This window comes from Lates calcarifer, linkage group LG1 (assembly GCF_001640805.2).
Source record: "Lates calcarifer isolate ASB-BC8 linkage group LG1, TLL_Latcal_v3, whole genome shotgun sequence".
Classification (NCBI taxonomy): Eukaryota; Metazoa; Chordata; class Actinopteri; family Centropomidae; genus Lates; species Lates calcarifer.
In genome coordinates, this window is record NC_066833.1 from 23,702,353 (window position 1) to 23,724,103 (window position 21,751).

At 40.8% G+C, this 21,751-nt stretch overlaps 3 protein-coding genes and 2 non-coding genes across 6 annotated transcripts in view; 1 reads left to right on the forward strand and 4 right to left on the reverse strand.

Annotated features, from left to right (window-relative positions):
• clasp1a (cytoplasmic linker associated protein 1a) overlaps positions 1-7,613 on the reverse strand; it is an 80,566-nt gene extending 72,953 nt beyond the window's left edge. Inside the window, 3 exon segments of the mRNA XM_051072566.1 lie at positions 4,515-4,553; positions 4,555-5,257; positions 7,413-7,613. Of these exon segments, the coding sequence (XP_050928523.1) occupies positions 4,515-4,553; positions 4,555-4,713 (198 nt within the window). The 5' untranslated portion in view covers positions 4,714-5,257; positions 7,413-7,613.
• Positions 7,614-8,323: 710 nt separating this feature from the next.
• Positions 8,324-11,974, reverse strand: nifk (nucleolar protein interacting with the FHA domain of MKI67). Its single transcript, XM_018702792.2, has 6 exons — positions 11,750-11,974; positions 10,727-10,855; positions 10,096-10,204; positions 9,747-9,958; positions 9,357-9,419; positions 8,324-9,051 (listed from the first exon to the last, which is right to left on the reverse strand). Exons 1-6 carry the CDS (start codon positions 11,870-11,872, stop codon positions 8,803-8,805), a joined length of 885 nt encoding a protein of 294 aa, XP_018558308.1. The 5' UTR covers positions 11,873-11,974; the 3' UTR covers positions 8,324-8,802.
• LOC127142854 (small nucleolar RNA ACA64) lies at positions 9,188-9,318 on the reverse strand. The gene has a single exon (XR_007813935.1). It is a non-coding gene; the product is annotated as a small nucleolar RNA ACA64 (small nucleolar RNA).
• On the reverse strand, positions 10,356-10,484 carry LOC127142853 (small nucleolar RNA ACA64). Its single transcript, XR_007813933.1, has one exon. It is a non-coding gene; the product is annotated as a small nucleolar RNA ACA64 (small nucleolar RNA).
• Positions 11,975-13,105: 1,131 nt separating the features above from the next.
• si:dkey-219c10.4 (high affinity cGMP-specific 3',5'-cyclic phosphodiesterase 9A) lies at positions 13,106-21,751 on the forward strand. 2 transcript variants are annotated; one of them, XM_051072585.1, is made up of 13 exons: positions 13,106-13,244; positions 15,084-15,245; positions 15,333-15,384; positions 15,633-15,735; positions 16,760-16,902; positions 17,008-17,067; positions 17,741-17,918; positions 19,408-19,500; positions 19,625-19,692; positions 19,798-19,900; positions 20,467-20,571; positions 20,817-20,963; positions 21,211-21,751. In XM_051072585.1, exons 1-13 carry the CDS (start codon positions 13,157-13,159, stop codon positions 21,403-21,405), a joined length of 1,497 nt encoding a protein of 498 aa, XP_050928542.1. In that variant the 5' UTR covers positions 13,106-13,156; the 3' UTR covers positions 21,406-21,751. The 2 variants fall into 2 exon arrangements, with proteins under 2 accessions (XP_050928542.1, XP_050928543.1); XM_051072586.1 differs by having other exon boundaries at positions 15,084-15,233.

Sequence of the window (21,751 nt, forward strand, 5' to 3'; positions counted from 1 at the left end):
ACAGACGTGGCTGAACAGCATTACAGGTGGCACCAGGTTGTCTGAGCGATCACTTCAAGGATCGTCAACCCAGAAACCAGTCCTGCCGGCCTGAATTGATTTAGTTAGGAAACCAGCTCGTCTCCCACGCTCAGCCCTGCAAAGGCAGAGGTAGAGATGAAAATGATGGAGGCGAGAGGTGACATGATGGATGGTTACTGACAAGAGCCTAACTGGTCTCCTGGAGGCAGGAAAGGTGTGGGAAAAAAAAGAGGGATGAGAGGGGGACTGAAGTGCAAATCACATACTTGTTTACCATTTGTTTACAGCTGTTTTTGGGGTCCTGCAGCATTGTGAGTTAAACATGGCACTAAATCTGTCAGGAGTGATTCCCACTGGAGCCAACGAAGCCTAAAAAAAAATCTATGTCTTTGTCTCACAGGAGTGTGTTTGAGTGAAAATGTCCATCAAATATAAATTCTTTTCTTCGTGTTTTCTGGCTGTGAGCCCTTTCTAAGACTGATTAATTAAAATTCTCAGAATGCCCCAATCATGTTCTGTTTAAATCAAAGAATGAACTTGAATAACAGCGATGCCTGAATTCAAGTGTAAATGCTGTAGTTTTTACTAGAATTTGTTATTACTGCACAATCGTCTAAAAGTATGACAGGAGGAGAGGATAACGATGCTCCTTTTTTTTTTTTATTAATGCTCTTATTTTTCTAAGAACTATTTGCACAATCAGCATTCTAGCATTCAGCATTCTTGCTAAATCGGACCATCTCAAACAACTGCAGTCAGGCAGTGTTGTTGGCATGGTGATTTAAGCTTATTTTAGTGTTGTGCTTTGTGTATTAGGGTCAGATAACCGCATAACACGGCATAAAATGGGATGAAACGTAACTGATATGAACAGAGGACATGTGACCCAGATGTGTGTTGAATGCGATCACCCAAGAGCTCATGGGATACTGCATCGGGGTGAATCTTGAGGTGGGCGTGGCCCCTGCATGACATAGTGCAGGATGAACCACCGATTATGGAGAACACAGGGGACATTTCACATGTCACATGAGCAGACACGCAGAGAAAAAAAAAAAACACACACGCAACTACCCAACTAAACTGAACCTTATCTAGAGACTGCAATTATTTACAAAACCGTAACAGTAAATTCAGTGCGTTTCTGACAAACATGCTGCTCCTCACTCAGTCTTGCGTCCTTAATAGCACCACGCCACTGTAATGAGCCAATCATTAGGCATATGCAGACTTGTTATGAGTTGATTTAGCAGCTGAAACCACAGGTGGGACGTAGCTGCTGGCTCGACACACCCTGAGATGATGGGACACACAGAAGGAGATCACTCTGGAAAATGACAACAGCATCAAGAGTTGCCAATCTACTGTGCATATGACTCCTTCCATTTGAAATTGTATGTACATGAATCATTAAATGGCTCTGTTTAGAAACAACCAAAATAGCCTGGCAGCAGTGATGCTCACTCTTTCTGCTCCTTTAAGGAGGACATTTCCAAGACACTACTGATCACATCACATACAAAGATAAGCGGGTTCAATCTTAGTCTCCTCATAGTCGCTCCTACTACTATGGATATTACGGAAGAGACAAAGAAAAAGTGGAGCTGTATCACATAACATGCTCATGCTGGACATCCATCGGTCATTTCTGTGTGATTTACTACACCTGGCTATTCAAGGACTTTTTCCATAAATTTAGAATTGCATGTGAGAATTTATTTTCCAAAGCTGATCAACTGTGGTATGGAACCAGGCTAGGCTTTCCTGTTACAACATTTCCTCCAAAAACTGCTATAAAGATATATATATAAGTAAAGACAGTAACACAGAAAATAACCATACAGGCTTCTGTGTTCTGCACGGTAAAATTAGAATTTTTATCAATGGAGTCTGGTAGTGATATATAGTGATGTTTCTGGTTAAACAAAAAGGATCTTATTCTTCCATAAAAAGGTCGACCTAGTAGGAACCCTATCCAGTTCAGACAAGTAATAACAATGTAAGCCTGTCGGTGGAAAAAACAAACACTTCAGTGAAAGCACTCTGACATGGACAATTGCCCATTACATTGCAGCAGCAGTTACACCATTCTTGCTCAATACTGCACCAATTCCAAAGAATTACACCCCAAAAACACTGGAAAAGGTGTGAGGCCTGAGGTTCAAAAAACAACGGTTTTAATTTAAACTGTTAATACTACTATACTATCAACACATGTAGAGATATAGTAATGTTTGAGTAATCATTTGAGCCAAGCTGAACTTCACAAAGGTTAGAGTCTGAAACTTCTTAAAGCATTAATATAACAAAACGCTCTCCCTATTCAGTCGTGCTTGAGACTGTAAAAAGGAATAAATGTGGTATTTTTCTCTTTCAGTAACCATGGTGGGGCCTTCTGTTTGAAAAAGAGTTTGAGATACAGAACTAGTGTTCCTGTGTACAAATCAATTTTGTTTCAGAAAAACACAACACGTTTCAGTCTATTTTGTCACTGTGCTGTGACCCCAAACTGAACTGTATTGTTAGCTTGACAAGATGTTAAACCCAATCCAGTCAGTGATACACAAGGAAGAGAGCACTGAATGATCTTGTTCTTGCTGCAGAAAGAGTCTTCCTGTACGCTAACCAGTAAGGCAGCACAACAATCTAATGTTTGTTATCTAAACACAAAATGTTCTGTGTTGCAGAAGAAAGCACACTGACTGACTGGACTTCTACACTGAACCTTAAGTTAGGATAGTGTAAAAGACTGTAAAGTTCTTTCTTTAAACAGTTGCCTGGTATTAGAGCCCCACCCCCACCCCCCACCCACCCAACCTCCATTTATGGCGAATGAATCCATCACCCTCTCTCTCTCTCTCTCTCTCTCAAACTAAATAGTTTCCACATTAGTTACCAAGTGATCGGCTTGGCCTGTGCTGAGGATACTGCTTCTGATGGGCGAACTAACAACAGAAATGGAGTTGCTGAAAAAGCAGAGATGTGTTTCAGCCTGAAAAAGATGATACGTCATCACTTGCTTTTTTTTCAGTACCTAGAGGACACAAAAAAAACGATGCATCTTTTCCCCACTGTTTGCAACAGGAAAGCCGATTTGTTGCATTTTTTAGAGCGTTTTGAAATGACCAAGTAAAGCGTGATATAGCCTACCTAAAACGGGGGAAAATTTTAACTTGGCACCAATGTAGGGAGGTTTGTCTACGACCAAAAGTATTGACTCTGTCTTTGTGAAACCCCATATCTGCCAGCTCTGGACTCCCTGTACCCCCTCATCTGAGCTGTAACCAGGCCAGATCCAATTAAAAGCCCTCTCTCATGCTCTCTGTCCTCAACTCACATTTCAAACTCTCCCTGGCCTCTCATCGCCATTTCTCTCCCAGGCATGTGCCAGACTTCCGAGAGCAAAAACACAGTGGTGCAACAAATATGGTAATTTGTGGCACACACAAAAAAAGTACCATCCAGGCACAACTTAGCACCACAACACTGAGACTGCAGAGACACTAAGGGAGGGAAAAAAACTATAAAAGCCTTCCTCATCCTCCCTGTGCTGTAGTATGTAGGGCATTGGGGGCATGCTCGGCTTTGTTCAGGCAGAGATCTCTGACATTTTCAGGCACACACAGAGCAAAACGCAGCATATCCCCACATGAAATCAGAGCTTTAGTAAACAATGTGTTCTTACAGTTATGGCAGAGAAAGCAACCTGTGGCTGGGTGCTGCTTATATAATCACGATTCAGGGTCAGATAAAACTGTGCCCCAGATTGAACTCCAAAATAAAGCACAATCAATCACACAAGAAGAACGTGATCTGTGCTAAAACGAAACAATAATGTTATGTGCCTTTCCCTGCCTGAGAACATTTCTCTTCACTGCACAGCAAACAGAAAAACTGGAAATTCCTCCTTAAACAAACTGGAAAAGAGGCTATTAGTATGGCTGTACAATGAAATGGAAATGCAGTCTAAACACAGAAAAGAAACAAAATTCTTCAACAAGCTTAGACTGAAGTATACTTGTTATCCAGTTGCTCAATTTGGCTCAAGAGACAGTAGTATGTCTTGTATCACATATACGTATTGTGCAAGGAAAACTGTCAATGTTCAGCCCTGTTTGAACAGCTGAAAACAGACTGACAGCTTTTCAAATCACAGATTTAAACAATAAAGTAACTCTGAAACCTTTATCTCAAAGGTGAGCATAAATCACAGTTAAATGAGCTGTGACAGATGTTTCCTAGTAAACAGATGCATGCTGGTTAACAAAAAAACCCTTACATTAATGAGGAGAGAGACGGGCCACAATATACCGAAAATTTCAGTGGGTGGAAAATGACTCGTTAATTGAGGATGAAAAGACACGCACAGAGATGCCTGAGTGCAGCCCTAGACTTCTGTCTAAAAGAGAATATGGAATTATAAAAGGTATTTATTTGCAGGTTTGCAGGTGACTCATTATCCCCTTTCTTACTGCCTTGTCAGTGGAGTTTACCTTAAAGTTGCTGGAGTTGACCCAGGAGCTGGCGATGCCAGTCCACCATCTTGTCCAGCGCGGTCTGATCCTGCTCCAGGTCGTGAGACTTCTCCTTGTCCAAAATGTAATCAATGATCTCTTGTCCGACCTGCAGCCGTCGGCCCACGTCCTTCTGCAGGACCTGGGCCAGGCAGTTCTCCATGCTGGGCTCCATCATCCTGGCCTCTGATAAACACTCCCCCTGACTTCCTCAGTCTGCTGGCTGAATGACTGACTTGACTGTCGGCTAGCAATCCTCCACTGCTCAAAGCAGCAGGAATGAACTAAACAAAAGGTGCCCCACTTGGTGAGTATGTGGCTGGCTGACCCGGAAAAGCAGGGGGGAAAAAAAGAAAGAGGCAAGTGTACACGGTCTGCTTGTATTTCTTTTTATACCCGAGGACAGGCCTTCCTTTTGTGCCAAGTGCTAGCTTGCTAGCAAGCTAGTGGCCGTGCCCTAGGGATGGATGGAGCAGGGCTTGGGGAATGGCAGCAATGCAGCATGTGTGTGTCTGGACAGCAGCTGGGGAAAGTTTACTACACCCTCCCACTTGGGTTTTTTTTTTTTTTTCTTCTTTTCTTAGAGGAGTCTGAGCCAAACCACTATAGCAGGGGTGGAAGAGGTGGTTTAAGCGAGCAGCAGGCAAGGCAGCAAATGGAGATGGATGGAAAGGACTAGCCTAGAGATCCATGTCTTGTCCCGGGATCTGCCCTGGAGAGCCCTAGAGGAGCACAGAGGACAGCAGACAACAGGACAGAGTCAATTCACAATTAAATCTCTTGATTTAAATCAGAAAATTCATTGGTGATGATGATGTCAGTTATTTATGTGTGTATTTATTTGGACTAAAACAATCAGAAAACAATGAAAAGTCACAGATTAAAAATCACGTTTAACTTTTTTTTTTCCAATCAAAACCCCAAAACATCCAATTTACTGCCACATAAAGCAAAGAAAAGCAGCAAATCCTCATGTCATGGAGGCTGAAATCAGATATGTTTGGCATTTTGCTCAAAAATGGCTTGAAGGATATGTTAAATCAATTATCAATATAGGTACCGTTTATTATCCTGGCAATCGACTGATCAATTGATCAACTGACTGTGTCAGCTTTAGACAATAGTCGGTAAATTCGTAGCAACAGTTTAGCAGAAGACAGTTTCGTGTTTCCAGATAGCAATGTTCTTATACATAAACCCAGGTCCATAAAGAACTGGTTTTTCCCAGTTTGGTGTGGAAGAACTTGTCTGGCTTGCACAGAGTCCAGACCTCAAGCCCCATCCAGCACCTTTGGGATGAAGGGGAAATCCGACTGTGAATCAGGCTTTATTGCCCAACATTAGTGGCAGACCTCAATAATGCTCTTATAGCTGAATGGGAGCAAATCCCTGCAGCCAGGTTCCAAAATCTGGGGGAAGGCTTTACCAGAAGAGAGGGGGCTGCTATGTTCAGCAGATTAATCATCATGGTTTGGGAATGAGATGTGCAACAATCACATACAAGTGTAAAGTTTGGGTGTCTGAATACTTCTGGCCATAGTGTAAGTAAATCGCCAGCACTCCCTAATAGTATTAATGAAGGTTCTGAATTCATTCCCTCACCCAAGCGCACGCGCACCGCACGCACACACACACACACACACACACACACACACACACTCCCCTCCAACAGCTTGGAAATACTCAGCTTGACAACCCACTACTGTCATGGAGACACAGGGGCTGAGCAGTCGGAGCTTCAGCAGCCACTCCAAACGAATACGACTCAACGACGTCACTGCAGTTTGTTTATTTGCTCCAGTTCCAGTCTAGTCGATCATATGCTGCTGGTGAGGCTCCTTCCCTTCACATAACCCCAACCTATTTGCATGACAAGATTATCTTCCAGAAAGGAATGCTCAAACAACTCTCTATCTGATGCGGGCCTTTGTTCTGGGAGGTGAAAATCAAACCTTCGCGACATGAAGGAGCAAGATATGGACCAGAATTACTGGACTATGACCTTCTTGGTGCCATTCTGTGTGAATTACTTCACAGATAAACACTGTCACACAGGGAGAAGCATCTGGTGGAATGTATGTACGGCATCTAACTGAAGCTAATTTGCATGCTCCTGTCATTGTTTAGGCAGTTAAGTTTTGGTTAAAGCATAAAAACAACAGAACTGATAAAGCAGACCTGCATGTATCTATGTGCATATCTATGTGTACTGCAGAAGAATGCACAGACATATTAGTGTGAGAGTGTGTGTGTGAATGAGTTTAAGTAAATGTTGAAGAATGAGGTTCATTAAGCTGTTAATAAATGCATAAAAATATATATGTCAACAGCATTTCAGCTTCTTATATTAACATGCCTTCCTTAAATATCTTTACCATCCTCAGTTCAGTTTGTTCCAGACCTTTGACAAGTCACTCATCCTTGTCAGACACATTTGCTTGTTATCTGTTTGTGCCACAGACACACACACACACACACACACAGGCACACATACACACCTTCTGCTTTTGTGCAACGTTAGCTGAGCTCCAGCTAGCTCAGAGCCTGACCATCACTGCTAGTAACGCCAAACGCAGGAGCGCCCCATCAGCTTCCATACACAGATAACGTGAAACAAAAAAAGCTTTCCCTGTATTTTATCCCCCGGGCCTATGAAACACACCTTTTTTTTGGGTTTGTTGTTTATCTATAAAAGCTAACCTTCCCACTGTGCCAGACAAAGTAGGTGTGTAGGGAATAAAAGCTAAAGCTAGCCCCTAGCGAAGCCCTTCCTTTCAATGAAACGTCAGTTTACAGACAGGCAGGCAGACAGCACAAAGACAAAAATGTGACAAGGAGGCGAGGAGGTGGATTTACATCATTCGTCTTTCTACTTACCATATCCTGCTTAAAGGTCGCAGCTGGTTTGGGCATACAGCTCCCGTTTCTTATTGAAAATGTACAGTATACGGCCTCAAATCTCCTCTGTCTTTCTCTTTCTCTCACACTCTCCACCCGGAATGCTGCCTGCAGGACAAGAATGGGATCGTCGTGCGCAGGCGCAGTCGATGCAGGGATGATGTTGGCACTTGGAAAACTGTCGCATGGCAAAAGAAAAAAAAACCCTGTTGATGTGTATCATGGCTGTGTATAAGTCGACATGCAGCGACATCTGCTGGACAAATAGAGTATATGTTTTATATATATATATATACTGTACGTCAAGCTTTCTTTCTCCATCTCCAAAAAAGGAGCAAGAGGAACATTTTCTTTAGATATTACAATAATATTGTTATGGCAATAATATTGTTATTGTGAATTCTTTTGGCCACAATATTTGTGAAGTGAAAATCTGACATTGTGGGCCAGTGTGTAAGACTGTAAGACCATAATAATGTTAAATATCAGTATCATTGCAGAATTTCACTGTTATTTTTGCAGCCGTGAGTGTACTATATTCAGTGTCTGAAGGAAACTAAATACAAACACAATGTACAGTGAATGAAATGGACACAAAGTCCTTTTCTCACAGCAGGTAATTAACCCCCTAATTGTAGCAAAAACACAGGTGTTACCAATAACATGAAAGCTGGCTCTGGTTCAATTAAAGTGTCCCAATCAGCTGTGACTGTGCGATGGTAAGCCAGCATGAGTAACAGGATAGGAATTCAGCCTTCATTCATTTTATTATTTACACCAGTGTTTTTTTACTGATACATGTCAAAATGTCCTCTGTGGAAATTCTCTGTTTTGCCTGCAATGTGTGCAACATAACACAGAAATATCATATTAAGAACACTACTCAGGAGTACTATTCTGACATTGTTTTTTTATTACACATCATAATATTCATGGAAATTCAACCTTGCTTTTAGACAGGTGTGGTTACAAAGCAGAACACAACACTGCTGCAGTGTTGCTATTTTATATCAACACCGAAGCCTTGTTAGCAAATCAAACAGTCTGCTCAAAGACTGAAATAGAAAACTGCCTTTGTTATAGAAGTCCGGGCACAACTGCTGCCCATAAATCAGGCTCATTTTGATGATTGTGTGAGCAGCATTCATGACACTCACAATATACACACAGTTACAGCGGGATCTTTCCTAGGGGCTTCTTTCTAAATAGTAATGTGATTTCCACATACAGAAAGACGCGCTGTGATTTCTGAACACAGTTGACAATCAGTTGTCCCGTCACTTTCGAAGAAAATCGAAGGCCATACACGATCCTCATGTATGTATCTCTGCTCTGACAGCTTAAGTCCACAATAAAACACTGAAGGCTGTCACTTCGCCTCTGCGTCCTCTTCAGAGGCTTCCTCACTCTCTGAGTCATCATCCTCCTCACTGTCGTCGTCGTCTTCCTCCTCCTCTTCCTCCTCCTCCTCCTCCTCCTCCTCCTCTGAGGAAGAGCACTCTTCGTCTTTCTCTGCAGCTGGAATCTTAATGACAATCTCGTCATCCGCATCATCGTCATCGACGACCATGGATTTCCTCCTCTCCAGGAGAGAGGGGGTGCAGACCGGTGTGGTGTCCTGAAGTGGAAGAGAGAAGCTCGTTAACCACACAAATGGTCATCCTTGTGCTGAGATGATGTTGATTTGTTTTTGACCAAGTCCCCCCCCCCCCCCCGAATCTTGGCAGCTTTGATTTTTCCCTGGAGTTGATACAGTATGTTGGTGCATGGGTTTTATCACGCAGCCACCAAGAGACACACGCGATAAGCTTTACGCACCACAGTACTATAGGCACAGTTATCTGACCCCAGACCACTGATACATTTGGGGTCATTTTCAGTCTGCGCCGAAGCTAAATATAATATCATCAGTGTGGGCCTTACATCACTACACGTAGACGCATTCATGGAGTCTGAGGACTTTTTCTTCTGAGGCACCTGGGCAGCCTGGAAAAGCAAAAGGAGAACTTAACGTGATGCAAACACACAGTTAGGGCTGGACAATTAACAAGAACAATAAATATTGCAATACAAAATTAGATTGCAATATAAAAGTATCAAAATTTTCTCAATAGAAATATAACATATGGTCAAATAAATGTCTGATAAGAAGAAGAGGACGCCAATTATCACAGTTCACCTGATGTTTCCAGATAAAGACCCAAGGGCAAAGTTCTGAGCCAATATTCGGCGATCAAATATTGCAACAGTGTTTATGATTTGCTATTTATTAGATAAATACACACTACACTATTCCAAACTCCAAACACTTACAAATCCCGGGAAGTCGTATTCGATGCCGTGTGCTGCGAGCCTCTTACGGAGCTTCGATTCTTTCCGCAGGAGTTTGTCTTTCATCTTCTCGATCTGCTCGGCCGTGCGTTTCTTGTTGTAGCGTGCCACAGCAGGATGTGAGGGTTTTTTAAACTTCCTTTGAGAGCCAACAAATAGCTTCTCGTGCACTTTCTCTGGTGGAATCACATGACCTGGGGAAATAGTAAGCGGCAACGGGTTTAGAGTTGCATTATTTGCTTTAACCCAGATGTGTGTCTGGTGACATCACTGTGACTTCTGTGTGGAATCATGCTGGTAATTAACAGACTTGTATGTGACCAATACTTACATTTGATGAGTCTCTCTCCCATGAGGTAATTGTTCATGGTCTCTGCGACAATTTTAGCAACTTCATCACAATCGTATTCTACAAAGGCATAGCCTTTGCTTCCACCAGTCTGCAAGTGAAAGATACGAGAGGAGGTTAGGACAGAAAAGAGGTGACGATCACGTGTCTGAATTGTTTCACAGCACACATCTGCAGTCAGACTCCATGATAAGCTTCCCTCCATTTAATGCTTTTATACTGTAGATTCTAAATTATTTTACTTTTGTTGGTACATGGGTTTTATCACTCTGCAACAAGTGAGCAGGTGATAAGCTAAACGTACCACAGTACTTTAGGCTCAGTTATCTGACCACAGATCACTGTTACATCTGAGATCATTTTCAGTCTAAGCCAAAACGCGAATCACTGATTAGCAAAGAATCAGCACTATTGCTTTGCCATGGACACAACTGATTACAACTGAGGAAAACAAAGACGTCAGACAGCCAAAATGTTTGTAATAATTCTCATCCCACTTCTACAGGGATACCTTAATGATGGTGTTTGTGTTATTCTAGTAAGGACCCAGTATTCTTTGTGGAAACAAACTGAATCATGGTTGAGTACGTCGTTATTACATCCTCAGTGTTACCTTTTTACTCCTGGAAAGCCGCAACCTCAAGACCTTCCCGAACTGCTCGAAGTAAGATTTGAGCTGAGGCTCAAACAGCCCCAGTGGCAGGTGGCCGACATAAACCACTCCTGGGGTCAAATGGCTCGCCTGAGAGGAAAATACAATGAAAAAAGAACAAGGTTATAGACTCGAAAAATAGAGCAGGGCTGAGCAATACTGGCCAAAATGTTATCACAATGAAATTTTTCCTATCATTCAAAATCAATAATTATCATGATAAAAATCAAATAATTCTCAATTCTGTTATGTTTGAACACTCCTAACTCACATAATGCATACCTCTATGCTGTGATGTGATCAGCATTTCATGATTCATTTCTGTGCATGCTATCTTAAGCATGGAAATTACTTAATTAATTAATTATCAAACATTAATTGACTACATGTATGAGGAAAATAATAGTCATTTTATTTCATATTATTTTATATCGTGATTCGTTACTGTCTTATCGCCCTAATATAGATAGTTTGTCATATATTACTACACATATGTATGCTATGATTCGACCACTGAACAAGTGTATGTACTGATTATCTGTAATACACAGAAATCATATTCTACAATTCTTTTGAGTCAATCTTTAAAGAAAAGATCGACAGACAGGCTAAGTGCTGCGTTGATAGCTACACAGATTTGTCAGTTACAGTAAAGGCCAGCAGCTAATGCCGGGTCACTTATCAAAGTATGTGACTCTGTCGAGCCACCACTTAAACTACTGTAACTACCACCTTAACTGTGAACTCTATGGTAACACTACCGTCATGGGGTCACTGTTCTCTGTAGCAGCTACAATATGGCAGAGTTTGGTCATGGCAACAAAAAAAAATACTGCTGAATTACATCACAAATTGTAACGGGCCGAGTAAAAAGTTATCTCCGAGAGTAGCATAACGTATGTTGTTGCGCTAAATTAGCTTAAGTCTCCCTCGTGTAATGAGGCTACATGTTGCTTTCAGGGCCACCACTTCATCTTAACCCACCTTGCCAGATTTCTTCTTCTTCACCTCCTGCACCTTCTTCTTGAACTCAGACTCTTGTTTAGGGTTCAGCGCCAGCAGCTCTTTCGCCGGCTTCGTCGCCGTTTCTGCTTTACTTTCAGTCATTTCGACTAATACGAAACATTCAGTTGTAAGATAAATACGACACCGTCCAACAACTCTCTACGAACCACGTTGGTGTCTTCTTCATCCGGTTACCCATGTGGTGAGAACCACAAAAGAGATGCGCAAGAAGGGCTGCGTGAGTGTTATGTACAGCTGTGCGCCCTATACAGCGTCCTCTACAGGCACGGAGGATGAACAGCAACAATCAATGCAAATAGACAGAACGTTAAACACTGTGCAAACCCATTTCTGCCACCAAAAAAAATCTGCAGGCAATGATCCATATTTATCTTCATTATCATTATTATTATTCATCATTATTATGCTTTCAGAAATTGCCTTTGTGTTTGTGGCAACATATTTTTATAGTATTCAATTTATCAAATGATGATTATGGCTTTTACAATATGAAGAAATGCCTCACAATTACAACATTACTGTTTGTATATATACTGTAGCCTAGTTATTATTTGCAAATATTAGTATTGTAATATGTAATGTGTGTAGCCTTTGAATTTCATTCCTTTCATTTCTTATTTTATTTTAAATAGTTTAATGGTGTTTTCAAACTCTTTATCCTGGTTTTTCTGCCTCTGTATATCCTGTTTTCTTGTGAAAATCTCTGGCCTCATATACACTTGGGTCCTCGGCCTGAGTCTGGCCCATTTATTCTCGCATCTCGGTGGATTCTGGCTTTTATTCTCCAGTGTTGGTTGACGTCACGTTGTACGTGGGTTGGACTCGGTCTGAGGAGTCAGGAGACACAGAAGAAAACACAAATATGTGGCCCAGGTATCCACCAGAACAATGTCTCATCTTGTTCTTATACTGTATGATTAGACTATTATCTCATAAAAAGTTGATACTTTTTTCATAGAGCGTTTATATCATGATTTATGGATACATGTCTGTAGATGAATTAATAACAGAATTATGTGATATTTAATTATTCCTAAATCATATGAGAAAAAATCACTTATTAAGCTCTTTACTATTCTTTTTTTTCAAGTGGCAGAAATGGACTTCCACGTCTGATCTGCAAATAAAACAAATAATAGTGGGAAAATAACTGGGCTTTACATTTAATAAATAATTTCTGCTGTTATTTGGGGAAAAAAAAACTGATATAGTACAAATGAAGGAGAGGGAAGGAGGGGCAGAGGAGGAGGTGGAGACAATAATAACAGGGGGGGTGGAGTGTTTACCAGTACAATAATGAAGGGGAGACAGACATTAGAAACAGATCGGCAGTGCACGCTGCAACATCGGCTCCAAATTCATGACATGGAAACAAAAATCATCTACTTCACAGTGAATGGGAGACCAGAGCAGGCTGAGTTCCCAGTGGATTGCCCTGCCCAGGATGTTAAAGGTAGGAGCAGAAAATGATGTTAGTTATGATGACTTAGAAAGATGTTGCTATGTAAAGTTCACATAATTGCTCTAATAGAAAAGTACTTTAAGGTATCTGTGGTATGCTTGACTGTACCCATATCTACACATCTCCAGATGTGTGGTTACAGTGCTTAAGAATCAGTACCTACTTCTGTGATATGATTCATTTTTTAATAATAAAGGACATTTGCCAAACTTCTCCCATGTTACCCATGATTTTACACTAACTGAAAGAAAGTAAACACAATGTGAATATCTCATCTGTTGTTATAAACAGATAATTAGAATAGAATAAAATGAATAGAATAGGCTTTATTGTCACTGTACAGTTAAGTACAATGAAATTGTGGGTGCTCCACGAAGACAAACAGTGCACTGTGGAAGAAATTATATACAATAAGAAATTCAAAATGTACACAAATAATACAAAAAAAAAAATTAAAATTTACACTAACGTTTACACAATTTACATACACACAACAGCACACAATTGTGCAAGAAAGACTATTTCTCATAGAGAGAATTAATCAATGATAAACAAATATTCTAACAGCTTTTTTGCAAACAAGGAAACAAATCAGATAAACACACCGTGGTTCAAGATCAGTCATTACACAAGCAGACGAATGAAGTGTTGTGGAGGTGGTCTGAGCTGCAGATAGCCATACAGCTGCCAATGACAGCTCCTCACTTGTTGGGTTAAGGCTTTGTCTAGAACTGGCTTCACGTGTTCTTTACCTAAGCTCTGTAACCAATGGCCTTATTCATGTGAATAAATCATTTGCTGAGGCTTTATATTTATATGTTACAAGCCATTATTAAGGGTAAATTTGAGGTTAATCTGGAGATGATTTTCTCAACTAACAGATAAATTGTTTGGTTTGTAAAACTTCAGAAAATAGTGGGAAAATGCCTGTCACAGTTACCCAGAGCCCAGCGTGACACGTCACCCCTGTGGTTTGATAAAATTGTTTTTTTAATGATTACAGGGGGAAAAAAATCCTCACTTTGAGAAGCTGGAAATTTCTTTATTTCATCCATCCATGCTTTATCTATACAGCTTATCCTTTATGGATCATGGGAGGCTGAAGCCAATCCTAGCTGACATTGGGCTAGAGGCAGCGTACACTGTGGGCAGATCACCAGTCTATCACAGGGCTGACATATGGAGACAAACAACTATTCACTCTCACATTCACACTTATGGGCCTTTTAGAGTCACCTACATGTCTGTGGACCATGAGAGGAAGCTGGAGTGCCTAAAGGACACCAACACAGGCACAGGGAAAACATGCAAACTCAACACAGAAAAGGTGGAAATGGTTATTACGTCTGTGAAGGTTCTCAGTCATCCAGCTCCTGTTAGTCTTAAGTGCTGAAGTTGAAGGCAACTGGACTTCTTTTAGGTTCTTGAAGACGTTTCACCTCTCATCCGAAAAGCTTGAGGAGGTCATTACCTTCTCAAAAGATATGTTTTAGCTCAACAAAGAAAATTAGCACACAGTTTGTGTTAAGCTTTTGGAGTTATGATAACTTCTAGTGAAATTATTTTGAACTGAGTAAGGTCATTAGGTGAGGTGAAAGTCAGAACAGCTAGTTGGAGAACCACGGTTGGTGGTGTGTGTGTGTGACGTAGTGCTGATTGTATTTGTTCAATCAAAATTACAGGGTGCAGAGTGGGAATGAAAGACGACATGCTATTCTCCCTGTTACAAGTCAGTGAACTGAAATGATTTTGAAACTGTTATTTCAAGGTAAAATGACAAAATATTTTCTCAGGGCATAAGATGAAATGAATGCTGATCTGTTCTTTCAGATCTTTTCCGCTCTGCAGCCGAGGCCGGACCCCATGACATTCTGAAGCTGTACAACCCCAAGGGCAACATCATCAACATCTCCCCAGGTTTAGAGCCCAACAGCCCAAACTCCTGCTACAAACTGGAGGTGGTGGCCGCTGACTGCAACAGTGAGCCGTTAGGTATCTTTAACTTAGCACAGTGAGAATCACACTGCTTGGATTTGTTTAGAAACTGTCGACAGTTTCCCTCTTTTCTTGTCATTTCAGGTGCAGAGCTTGCTGGTGCACTTGGATTTGACCTCTCATCCATGGAGAAAAGGTAAGCAGGGAGAAACAGGAAATACTTAATGATGTCACTGAGGGAAAATATGATTTAATAATAATTGTCAAATATAAAAAAAGTAATTAAAAAAACAGTTCTGGGGAAGAGACAGAAACGTGGCATTTGGATGAATCATTTCAAAAAAGGAGTTCAGAGAGATAGTTTTGGGGAGTTTCACAACACAATCCAAAGCTACAGATGAATATGTGATGTATAAATACCTCACTGATGATGTGTGACTTCAGACTGCAGAGCCTGGAGAAGAAAATCCTGATAGAGGCTGGCGAGACTCCGGCAGTCGTGTATGAGATGAAAAAACAGGTGGATTCATTCCGGGAAAAACTAGAGGTATGGCCAAAGTATTATGTGGCCATACAATGGCATAATAATGCCAACAGTCAGAGGGGTTGTTTCCTAAGTATGACCACAAAACACCAACTGTCAAATTGTGTTTTAGGATACTTGTTTAGTTGGAATTTAAAGCAGTTTGATGATGTATTTTTGAGAAAATCTCTTGTGCTTGTGCTCATTTCAGGTATTTAACCAAAAACCATCAAAAAAAAAAAAAAAAAAAAAAAAAACTATATTACTATCTATTAACTGTTTCCAGTCACAGCAGTTGTATGTTACCTGGCCAGCACCAAGCAAAACACAAAGTTAGCAACTGGCTGGTGAACAGTGGGTAGCAGCTTAAGATTTTGTCTAAAAAGTTGGTGGAGGCCAATATAGAGTTAAAGGTTGAGTGAATTAAACTCATTAAGTGGGCACTAAGTGGACACAAACATGACTGTAAATGAATGTTAATGTTGCGCCAAGTCTACTGGATCTTGCAAATAGATGACTGTTGTGACATGTTAGCCATCACAACTTTGTTTGGAGATAATGTGTTTAAAGTTTGTTCCACTGCCCCCTGGTGGCCAAAAAATCAATTAGCGCAGCTTTGCTCTCGCACCACCAGCAGGTCAGTCATTTTAGATATCCTGTGATTAATCTCATCATGTACTTGATGGATTGCCTTGAACTTTACTTTTGTACACACATTCATGGTTCCCAGCCATCAGTGTGTTAGTCATTGTTTGTCATTGTGAGCATTAACATGCTGATGTCAGCCTTTAGCTCAACACACCGCTGTACACCCTGACAGATCTGCAAGCATGGCTGTAGATTCTAGTTTTCTTAACGTGTTACTTCCAAGGAGTATCACAGAAAAACACAACATATTTTTTTATAGTAAAGCTCCTCTTCTCTTTTTGGTGCAGTTAAAATAATGATAATGACATTTTGTAATGCCAACCTAAATTTTGAGGGGTCATTCTAACAGTTCTCTAACCTCTAGCCTCAGCTGACTTGATTTATTCACATTCTTTGTCAGAGTGTGGAGCATCTGAGCTGGCTTGGATTGTTTAAAGACCTCTCAGAAGGAACACACAAGCCATCCCCATTCTACCACAAGAGGACCCTGCGAAAAACCAGGGATGAGTGTGAGCACGTTCGAGAAAAGTTTCTTCAAATGAGGTACATTCAAATACAACACAAACAGACCAGGAATAACTATTATACATCCTATACTATGTGTTTAAGTGTCTAGTTACCATGAATGATTGTGTGGTCACCCTGCAGTTCTCTGGAGGTATCAGAAGAAGTGAAGCAGTACTTAAAGACCCCAACCTTTGATAACTGGTAAGTTAAATTGGAACGGCAGGAATTTAAAGGCGGAAATGTTCTAATGTCACCTGCAGCATAAGTGTTCATCACTGTGATGTGCTGGGTGTCTGTGCGCCTGTGCGATCACAAACAAACAACCAGTGCACCTGTTTCCTTGGTGCACAGACACTGGGCTAATGACAGCCGTGCCCAACAAGCACCTCTGATGCATTTCTGAAGAGGATCGGAGCCCTCTGCCTTTTCTTCTGATTGACACTCTCATCTCAATATGAATAGGCCTGCGGAGGGCCCACGAATCAAAAGAAGGTCTTCATAAAAGGCTTAATCAACACAACCATGTTTGAAGTGGGCTTCATGGCGAGAAAGTGCATGCTGCATTCAGTGGTGCTTGGTCATCATTTTATTTGTCCAAAAGCTTTTAAAGCAAACCCCACAATGCTGGAGGTGGGTAGATACAAGGATAGGAACAGGCTACCAAATGAAAACTGACACTTGTGGTGTCACATCATCGTAGTAAATTGCAGAATCTCTTTGAAACCTTGATAAAATGTGCTTTTCTTTGCTTTTTTGCCGCATGCACATAGGAGTATTGTGTTTATTATTGTCAGCACAATCCCTTCACTCTCCTCCCTACCATTAGAAGAGCTCAAATCCAATAGTGGTGTGTATTTTGCGTGTGTCTGTGCAGGCAGTGGGAGGATGCAGAGATCATGGTGCTCCTGCAGGTCATGTACACAGATTTAGATTTCATAGCAACTTTCAACATTGAGCCCGAAGTACTGCAACAGTTCCTGTTCGAAGTCTACCGGAGATACAACAACATCCCCTTTCACAACTTCAAACACTGCTTCTGTGTTACCCAGATGGTAAGTGCGTCTTTGTTAGAGTGAAGTGCAATCACGCCTTCAGCTTGATGGCTAATTGGTGAAGGACATCTAGTCCTCAGGGGAGACAAATCACTGATCAACTCTGGGCGGTCAGCAATTACCTAAACACAGCCATGAAGGAGGAGACCTGATGGTTTGGATTCTTGCCCGTAACATCCAAAGGTTCCATTCTTTAAAGCAGCTATAATCAATTACAAGGCATCAAATGACGATGTGAAAACAATGTGACAAGAGGTCATTCATAGTGTTGAATTTACAGAGAATAATCACTATAATCTACAGCTCCCTTTGGCTTTATGGAGAATTATAGTGAGTTTTAGCACATTGTTTTTGTTTTACAGCCCAGAACTTTATTAGGTAAAGAGTCCTGGAAGAGAATAAATATTGGACTAGCATTCATCAGACTCAAAATGAATGTAAAATGAAATAATGTTGCTCCATGCCCATCAAGAACAGTTCATCATATCAATTTAAAGGATAACTGTTTTTTTTTTTGGGTCTAATTTTCCCATGTGTTTGGGTGTAAATGATTGAAAGGGACAACAACATTTGCAGTTGGTGCAGGATTGAGCAAGAACAGTACCTTGCTGTGAACAGCTGCTGCAATGTAACTTAATAGCCAGTTATTAACCCATTTAAGTGCTTGTTTTTGCCACTGATTGTTATCATAAGTTTCTGACAACACTGTAGATAGATTCCTACAGAGACAGAGAGTAAGATCCTTTTTATTTAACCAGAAACATTGATATATAATGCTACCAGACTCCATTGACAAAAACATTCATTTTAACTCACATAATACAGAAGTTATCCAGAAGTTTTTCCCTATCAATCATCCTTCCCTCCCTCCATCCATCCGAGCAGGCTGAGCAGGGTATTCCAGACACCCCACCCCACCCACCCCACCCCCCCATCTATAATCTGAGCCCAGACACCTGAAAGAGAAAACTCACTTCACCTGCTTGCATCTGCAATCTCATTCTTTTAGTCACTACCCAAAGCTCGTGACCATAAGTCAGGGTTTGAACACAGATTGACTGGCTTCCACCTCAGCCTCCCTCCTCATGACAATGGTCCAGTACAACATCATGCATCACCTCTGACACTGCACCAATCCACCTGTCAATCTCCCACTCCGTCCTCCATTCACTTATCAATCATTTACACCCATAAAACATGGTGATGGTTTTTTTTTTCATAAGAGCAGGTGGGAACAGAACATCTCTGTTACTTTATCTCTGAATAGATGTATGGTTTGATCTGGCTGACTGACCTGAGGACTAAGATGGACAGCATCGACCTGCTGATCATGCTGACCTCTGCAGTCTGCCATGACCTCGACCACACAGGATACAACAATGCCTATCAGGCAAATGAAATTCCCTGACTGTAAAAATATATATATATATATTGAAATACTTCAGCATCAACTTCAGAAACTCTAAGAGAATCTTTGACCACCTTTCAGATAAATGCTCGGACTGAACTTGCTCTTCGCTACAATGATATCTCTCCACTAGAGAACCATCACTGTGCCGTAGCTTTTGAGATACTGGAGAAGGTAAGGATGAAACCCCACCGTTTGTTCAAAATCTTTTTGTCCAAGCTTCCATAAAACATCCATTTAAGTTTAGGGATTTAAACTAGAATGATTCAAAATGACAGAAGGATTTTCTGTTGTGTAGACAGAGAGCAACATCTTCAGAAACTTGTCCATGGATCAATACAAACGGATAAGAGAGGGAATCATCAAGTGAGATCATCTCTCTGATTTTCTAAGCCTGCACATTTTCTAATCTTATTTAGTTGCGATAACTCAACATTGTGCAACATGCTTTGTATTCTGTTGCAACTGCAGATGCATTCTGGCCACTGACATGACGAGGCACAATGAGATTCTCAATAAGTTCAAGTCCATCCTGCCTGCCTTCGACTTCACCAACAAGGACCACAAAGATGTGGTAAGAGGACTGCAGATGTAACACACAAGACAACATGATACTGTGGCACCAGCATTAAAATTTTATTCAAATTCATGTTCAGCACATATTATCTTCTTTTGTATAAAGAAGACAATTATTTTCTCTTTTTTTCTCTCTTATTACTAGAAGTACGAGCTGTGTCTGATGGTTAATACATTTGTACAAGTCAAGAACACAGTTTTCTGATATGATCAGTTCTATTTGTTGTCTGTCTTTAAAACAGCAAGAAAGAAAGAAAGAAAGAAAAACTTTTGCTACAGAAGCTATTCCTCTGTTCTGACAAAAGAAGTAGGTTTAAAGTTAGTAGTAAGCTCAGACGTCCTGGTTCATGCATTTCAAGCATGTCAGACAAGAAGGCCGACGCAAGACCATAATGAGCCTTAAAGGCCGTTAGATTTTAAAAATCAATTTTGAAATCATTCTGAAAAGGCAACTGTACTTGAGGAGTTTCAAATTAGTGCAATGTGTTCTCTCCCTCTGGTACTAGTCAGCGCTTGATACAAAAGTACATTTCATTGATTAAAATCTTTGTCTCGTGCCTGCAGCTGATGATGATCCTGATCAAAGTGAGTGACATTTCCAATGAGGCACGGCCCATGGAGGTGGCTGAGCCCTGGCTGGACTGTCTTCTACAGGAATTCTACAACCAGGTACTGATTCCAGCTGTATGGAAAGACATTTAATACTACTACATAATAATGCATTTCTTTTTTAAATATATTGTAAAATAAAACAAAACCCAATTTGTGCGCACATTTAAGTGGATTGAAATGACATTTTGGTGAAGGTAAAAAAAAATAGAAATAGGCAAAGTCAAAAGTTACAGACGCTGGTCCTATAACTATTAATTAACTTAATTACTATTGCTGTTCTGTTCCCATCTGTCCATCTTCAGAGTGATGTGGAGAAGCTAGAGGGTCTTCCAGTCACCCCCTTCATGGATCGGGACAAAGTAACAAAACCTTCATCTCAAACAGGCTTCATCAGATTTGTCCTTCTGCCTCTCTTCATCGAATTAGCCAACCTCTTCCCCTGCCTGGAGGTAATTTATGTTATGTAATATACTAACCCCAAGCAAAAGGTCCCTTTGGGTAGGGCTGGGTGATAAAATGATAATCATTCTGATATAAAATAACACTGCAATGATATAATTTTTCTTGATAAATGTTTGATATAATAAATTTCCACACATCTTTAGCATATCGCAAAGCTCATTTTTTTAGTTACTCTGGGTGATGTAGTAAATCAAGGTTGAGGGAAAGCCTATTAACTGCTTATTAATTCTGCAGCAACACATTATTGACCCGGTGAGGAAGGCTCTCGACTACTACACAGAGATGGAGAAAGCCCTGGAGAGGGAGAAACAGAACCGAGCTCAGAGTGAGAACACAACCAAGAGCAAGGACACCAGTGTGGGCACACAGGGCACAGCTGACAGCCACACAGAGACTGAGCCTGAAGCCTCGAAACCAGACACACAGTGAACTACGATGGACGACACATTTAAGAACTGAACACGCTTTGGTCATCTCATCTAAAGATTGTACCTCTCCATACTGACTTAAATGAATTTAAACCATCTAAATTTGGACTTTTGTTGATTTACTGGGCTAAACATGAGTACTGTATGCTGTTCTAAGCAGTTTGTGCTGTAGTTTTGATGTATGCAGTATTAAATGGAATCTGATGAAATGGAATCTAACTTTTACTTTATGTTCCCACTGAACATTCCAGTACAATTTCTCAACAGTAATTGTATTTTAAAAGAATATTTCCACAGTACAGTGCAGAACATATTAAATGTACATTTCATAACTGAGAAAATATTTT